The 6000-nt window shown below is 59.3% G+C and overlaps 1 protein-coding gene across 1 annotated transcript; it reads left to right on the top strand.

The window, feature by feature from the left end:
- The first annotated feature begins 234 nt into the window (after positions 1-234).
- LOC134044130 (homeobox protein not2-like) lies at positions 235-2423 on the top strand. The gene is made up of 3 exons (XM_062493219.1): positions 235-703; positions 1541-1725; positions 2202-2423. The coding sequence occupies exons 1-3, from the start codon at positions 235-237 to the stop codon at positions 2421-2423; spliced, it is 876 nt and encodes a 291-aa protein (XP_062349203.1).
- Positions 2424-6000: the final 3577 nt, after the last annotated feature.

The raw sequence follows: 6000 nt of genomic DNA, 5'->3' as shown, positions 1-6000 counted from the left end.
CCTCGGGGTGACACTGGGTTCTTGTGTGGGCATCCCCTGGGTATCCGGATCCTCCCGGCTGAGCAATTCAGGGCCAATGTCACCCTGGGGGGGGGGGGGACACGGGGGGATCCCTGCCCCAGGGGTGGGGGGGACACGGGGGGACCTTCCAGTGGGGGACACGGGGGGACACGGGGGTACACCCAGCCAAGGACAGGGGGACACGGGGAGTTACCCCGCTGAAGGCAGAGGGACATGGAGGGGACACCCAGTCGAGGGAAGGGGACACGGGAAGGGGACATTGTCATCAAGAGCTGGGGGACATTGCGGTGGCACATCCCTGCCGAGGGCTCGGGGACGCGGAGGGGACATTGCGATGGCACATCCCCGCTGGGGGACACGGCCAGGGCGGGCAGAGGGACAAGGAGGGGACCCGCGCGGGGCAGGGGCGATGCCGCGGTCCCGCCCCCGGTGCCCCCGGGCTCTATAAAGGTGCGGGAGGCGCTGCCCGCGGCCCCCGCGATGTCGCCCCCGGCCCCGGCGCCCCCCGGCCGCTCCTTCACCATCGCGGCTCTGCTGGGGCGCTCCTCGCCCCCCCCGGGGCCGCCGCCGCTCTGGGGGTGCCCCCCGGCCCCGCTGCTGCCGCCGCTCTGCGCCCCCTCCCGCGGGGTCCCCCCGTCCCGCGGGGTCCCCCCACCCTGGGCCGCCCGGCTCGGGGCTACAGGTACCGCTCCCCCAAACCCGCACCGGGACCCTCTGCTGCTCCCGGGGGCACCCCGCATCGGGGACCCCGGCCCGCACCCCAAGGGGGGACCCTTCTCCCTCGGGGACCCACACCCGCCTCTCTTGGGGACAACCCACAGTGGGGACCCCCCTCCCCACGGGGACACTTGTCCATCTCTCCCAGGGAGACACCCCCAGATGGGGACCCCCTTCCACCTGGGCACCTCTCCAAACAGGGGATCCCATTCATGGGTGTTCCTTCCAGAGGGATCCACGGCCCCTTCTCCAGTGGGAATGTCCCCAAATAGGGACCTCCTTCCATCTCTTCGAGGGGGGACCCCTGACTTCCTCTCCCGGGGACCCCTCTCATGGGGGCTCCTTCCAGGGAGGGTCCTGCCCTCTTCTCCCATGGGAATGTCTCCAAATGGGGGCCTGAATCTACCTCTCCCATGGGGACATCTGCAAATGGGGATCCGCTCTCACCTCTCCAAGGGGAATCCCTCCAAAGGCATCTCCAGGAGAATCCTCTCGGGACACCCTCAAAATGGATATCCCCAAAAGTGGGAGATCTCCTTCCACCTCTACATGGGAAATTCCCTCAAAGGGATTATTTTTTTTTTTTTTTTCCACGAGGGACCTGTGTCCACCTCTCTAAGGAGATCCTCAGGAAATGTGAAAAAAAAAACCAAACTCAAACCTCTTTAAAGGGAACACCTGCAAACAGGAAGGTTCCTTCTGCTCTCCAGAAAAGAACCTCCGAGAAGGGACCCTACTCTAGATAGAGGGGTCCCCTGCACGAGCTCCTTTCCACCCTGACCCCTCTCTGTGTCACCTCCAGGCTTCCTGATCTCCAAATGCTGCTTCCCCCTGTTCAAAGCCAAGCCTGGCAAAGCCAAGCGTGTCCGGACCATCTTCAGCAGCCAGCAGCTGGCGCGGCTGGAGCAGGAGTTTGCACGGCAGCAGTACCTGGTGGGGCAGGAGCGCTGCCTGCTCGCCTCCTCCCTGCACCTCACCGAGGAGCAGGTGAGCCCCACCTCGCTCCAGCAGCTCCAGGGACGTTCCCCAGGGAGCTGGGACCTGTCCCTCAGCCTGGCACGGGAGCCTCGGGGGTGCTGATGGCAGAGTTTCCATTAAAAGGGTGGTGGATCGCAGGTGGGGAAACTGAGGCACGGCACGGAACTTGTGGTGTCTTTCTTAAGGCTGGACTCCACCATCACTGGCAGGTGGAGCTCCTGGGATGCGGGGAGCAGTTTTCCATCTTGTCAGGGGTAGACTGGATGCTGCCTCAGCCCAGGGGTCCGTGGAGCAGCCGAGGTTGGAAAGCCAAGCTTTGCCCTCTCCTAAGTGGGAGTGTGGAAGGGAATGGGTGGAATCATCACCCTTGAAAGTGCTCAAAAACTTGTGGGTGTGGCACCTGGGGACATGGTTTGGTGCCAGGTTCATGGTTGGACTCAATGACCTTTCCAAACTTATTAATTGCACAATTCTGTGATTCCAAGGTGAAAGTCTGGTTCCAAAACCGGAGGATCAAGTGGAGGAAACAAAGCCTGGAACAGCAACAAACCAAACTGGCCAAAATGGGTTTGGGCACCCCACAGAGGAGCCCAGACTCGCAGAGCCACCACGAGGAGGACAAGGACTTCCCAGGGGACAGCCTGGTGGACACGTCTGTGTCCCCTGGCTCAGGGAAACCTGCACAGACTGTGACAAAGAGCTGCTGAGCCACCGCGGGGCCCTTTGTGTGCGTGTATTATAGGATGTATCATAGCTGGCAATATCTAATATATACAGGGCACCCCTGGGGTTTGGGGGTGAAATAAATTATTTATACAACTCTTGGGCTCATCTTTGCCAGAATAACCCCCATTCCTGCAGGGTTTATTCCTGGGAGGTGACCTGGGGGAGTGGGAGCCACCTGCAGCCTCAGCTCACCCCAGAGGTGTTGGGAGCTCGGAAATCTCCCAGCTCCGGACCTTCACAGAGCCCCTGAATCCTGGAGAGGATTTGTTCACCACAACACCCTGCTCTGCCCACAGCTCCTAAACCCTGGCTGACTCTGCAGGGATTTCAGAGCCAGGACGGGAGGGGAAATGCCCACGGAGGCAGAGCTGGGGGTAGTTCTGGGAGCTGAGCTCCTGGGGTGAGCCAGCTGGGCAAGCATTAGCCAGGCCTTGATTTCCATTGCTTGGCTCTGCTTAGGCAGAGGTGGAGGTTTCAAATCCGGCAGTTTTGGGATTTTTGGACACTGAGCAGGGATGATCCAAAGGTGGGATCCACGGGAAGCTGGGGAGCTCCTTGAAGGGTGCAAAGCAAGTGAGTAGCAGGTCAGCGCAGCAGTGGGGACAGCGGGGGCTCAGCTGGGCACCAGAGCTCCTGGAACTGGGCTTCGTGTCAGTGTCTGGCTGCGATTGGAGCTGGGGGAAGGAGAGCCTCAGGTGGAGGATTTATTGGAGCAGGTGTGAAACCTGGGGCAAGGATGGGGGGGACAGTCCAGGAAAGGGGGGGGGGGGGGGGGGACAGTTAAGGGGAAGGTGCAAGAAGGAATCAATGGAAGGAGAAGGGATCAATTCAAGGAGAAGGGGATGATTCAAGGAGAGGGAGATGATGCCAGGACAGAGGACAAGATCAGGAGAAGGGGTTGGCGCACCCAGAGAGGGAATGATGCCTGGATGCTGCAGGAGAAGGCGACAATGCAAGAAGGGACAGCGCAAGGAGAAGGGGAGGGTGCGAGGGGGGCGATCCAGGGAAAGGGGGACAGTGCAGGAAGGGGACAGTGCAGAAAGAAGGGGACGCTGTGACGGAAGCTGCCCTTTGTCCCGGCCGCTGCAGGGATTAGCCGGCACATCTCAAAGAGCCCAAACTGTGCTAATGTCTTCACAAGTCTGTCTCGGGCTGGGCGCGGGTTTAAGGCGCTAATCTCGCATGCCGGTGCTTCATTACAATCAGCCCCGAGACAAGAGGGCTCACGGGGCTGTTTCAATCCCGCCCGGCCGGGGGCTGAGCTGATTGCGGCATTTTCCTTGTTCTCAGGACACCTTTAATCCCCCGGGAGCTGGCGGGGCTCAGCCCCGGGCAGGACCCGGCTCCTCCCGGGAGCAGTGGGGGGGACACGACCCCGCTCCGGGGATGCTCCCGCAGGGTCTGCCCGGCTCGGCTCCCCCTGCGGGGAATGTCCGACCCGGGAATGATTTAATTAAAACCGCTGGGCTTGGTCGGGTTTTTAAAATGTGCTTGTATACGGGACGGATTAAATCACATTCCTCTGGCACTCCGGGATTTGAGCGGGAGGGTTTTGTCGTGGGGGGTGCGGGGGCTCGGGATGGCTCTGTTCCCTCGGGACAGCTGAGTCACAGCGAAGGCCATCCCTTGTCCTCCTGCCAGCCAGGCATCGACCTGTCCGCGGGTTCCTTAGGGTGGGGAAGGGGGTCGGCACAAAGCGGGAATTGCTGCTGCGGTGGGGATGAGCAGAGCCAAGCCCCCGGGCGTGCCCCGATTATGGGATGGAGTTGATGGCTTGCAGAAAAGCTGTGTTCATCCCCGTCATCCCTGCCAGCCTGGGCAGGGGGTAGGAATGCAGCGTCCTCTCTCTGCAATCCTGCTGTCTGCAGCTCTGCCCAGCTGCGGGCAGCTCGGCTGGGACACGGGGTTTGGGATCGAGTGTGGGCGCTGTGGAAAATGAGGGAGAGAGATGCTTGGGATCGATCCACTTGGGGACGAGCTTTGGTTCTCTCATCCCCCAGGAGATCTGTGCATAAAAGTGTAGAAATAAAGAATAAGAGCTGCGTGTCCTTACCCAAATCCCCCACACACACACATCCCAAAGACCCTTCCCAATCCATGGCTCTCAGAAAGGCTCCGCTTTTTCACCTGCCTGCAAAACCCGAGGTGGCTTTCAGTGACAGATAATTAAAAGGAAGTGAGAATTAAGCTGCTTTATTAAGGGGATAAAGGTTATCTGCCACAGAGGCAGCGCCGAGCCCTTCCCGGAGATCTGCTCTGGGCTCCAGAGGTGTGGGGGGGGGGGGGGGGGTTCGTGGGGAAGGCAGGGTGCGGGATGGATGCAGGGTGCGGGATGGATGCAGGGTGCAGGATGGATGCAGGGTGCGGGATGGATGCAGGGTGCGGGATGGATGCAGGGTGCGGGATGGGCGAGCGGCTGGGCAGGGGCTGGAGTTCCCCGGGGTTCACAGGAATGGGGAATGGCCGGGATGGATGCAGGGCGCTGGTGAAGAGGTGCAAATGGCCGGGCTGGGTAAAGGGGATGGGACTGGGATGGAGAGATTGGAGAGGTTGGAGAGAGGATAGCCAGGCTGCGGCTCTGGGGGTGCCCCTCCCCGCTCTCCTTCTCTCCGGGATTATTCCTTTGTTGTGTGCGGGACCCCCGCACCCCCATCCTGTGCCCCGACTGCTCTCCAGGAGCCTTCCCCGAGCTGCGAGTCCCCGCAATGGGATCAGCGTGTCCCGAGCAGGGGCCGGGCCGGGAGGGGCCGTGCGTGTTCTCGGCTCCGTCCCCTCGTGTAATCTTGTTAAATGCTCAGGGAGCATTTCCCCTGCTTCTCCATCCCCGCTAATTCCCGATTGAAACATCAAATAAATTTCCCGAGGCTGCTGGGCGGCTCTGCCCGGTCTCAGTGGGAATATAAAAAAGACATCATGAGCAATGGGAGGAAATCCCCAAATACATCCTGCATTTTCCAGGCTGTCTGGGATGAATTTACCCCAAGCTGCCTTGCTCAAGGAGCGAAGGCATCACATTTCTACATTACATGGATACATGAAAAGGAGGATGAAATGGAGCGAAATGCAGCAGGGGAACTGAGAAACTGCGGATTTCCCTCTATGGACTGAGCATTGCAGTGACCAAAATCTCGAGGTTGAAAAATCCTGTTTTTAAACCAGTTCTGGTGAGATGGGCTGTTATGGAAAAGAGAGAGAGAAAGAGAGAGAGAGAGAGAGAAAGAGAGAGAGAGAGAAAGAGAGAAAGAAAGAAAGACAGAAAGAAAGAAAGAAAGAAAGAGAGAAAGAAAGAAAGCAAGCAAATTTAATAATCTCCCTCTTTGGAAACCGTTTGTGGTAAAAAATAAACCCCTTGTCCCTGTTGTCCCAGCAAGGACGAGCCCGGGTTTCCCTGGGAGGAACCTGGCAGCAGAGCCCCTCTGCCAGGTGTGATTTTATTGTAAAAGCTGAATAAATCATTAAATCAAGCGATCTCTGCTGCAGTGGGATGAGTGTGTGCGGCTTTGGCACCACGCATCCTTCGCACGGTGTGATTTTATCGTAAAAACGGATGAAATCATT

Source organism: Cinclus cinclus, chromosome 5 (genome assembly GCF_963662255.1).
Source record: "Cinclus cinclus chromosome 5, bCinCin1.1, whole genome shotgun sequence".
Lineage (NCBI taxonomy): Eukaryota > Metazoa > Chordata > Aves > Passeriformes > Cinclidae > Cinclus > Cinclus cinclus.
This window is presented reverse-complemented; position numbering and strand designations above follow the sequence as displayed.

Coding starts and splice junctions, on each gene's coding strand:
- LOC134044130 (XM_062493219.1), top strand. CDS start 235: ATGGAGGGGACACCCAGTCGAGGGAAGGGGACACGGGAAGGGGACATT. Junction 704..1,540: donor CGCCCGGCTCGGGGCTACAG/GTACCGCTCCCC, acceptor TGTCACCTCCAG/GCTTCCTGATCTCCAAATGC. Junction 1,726..2,201: donor TGCACCTCACCGAGGAGCAG/GTGAGCCCCACC, acceptor TGTGATTCCAAG/GTGAAAGTCTGGTTCCAAAA.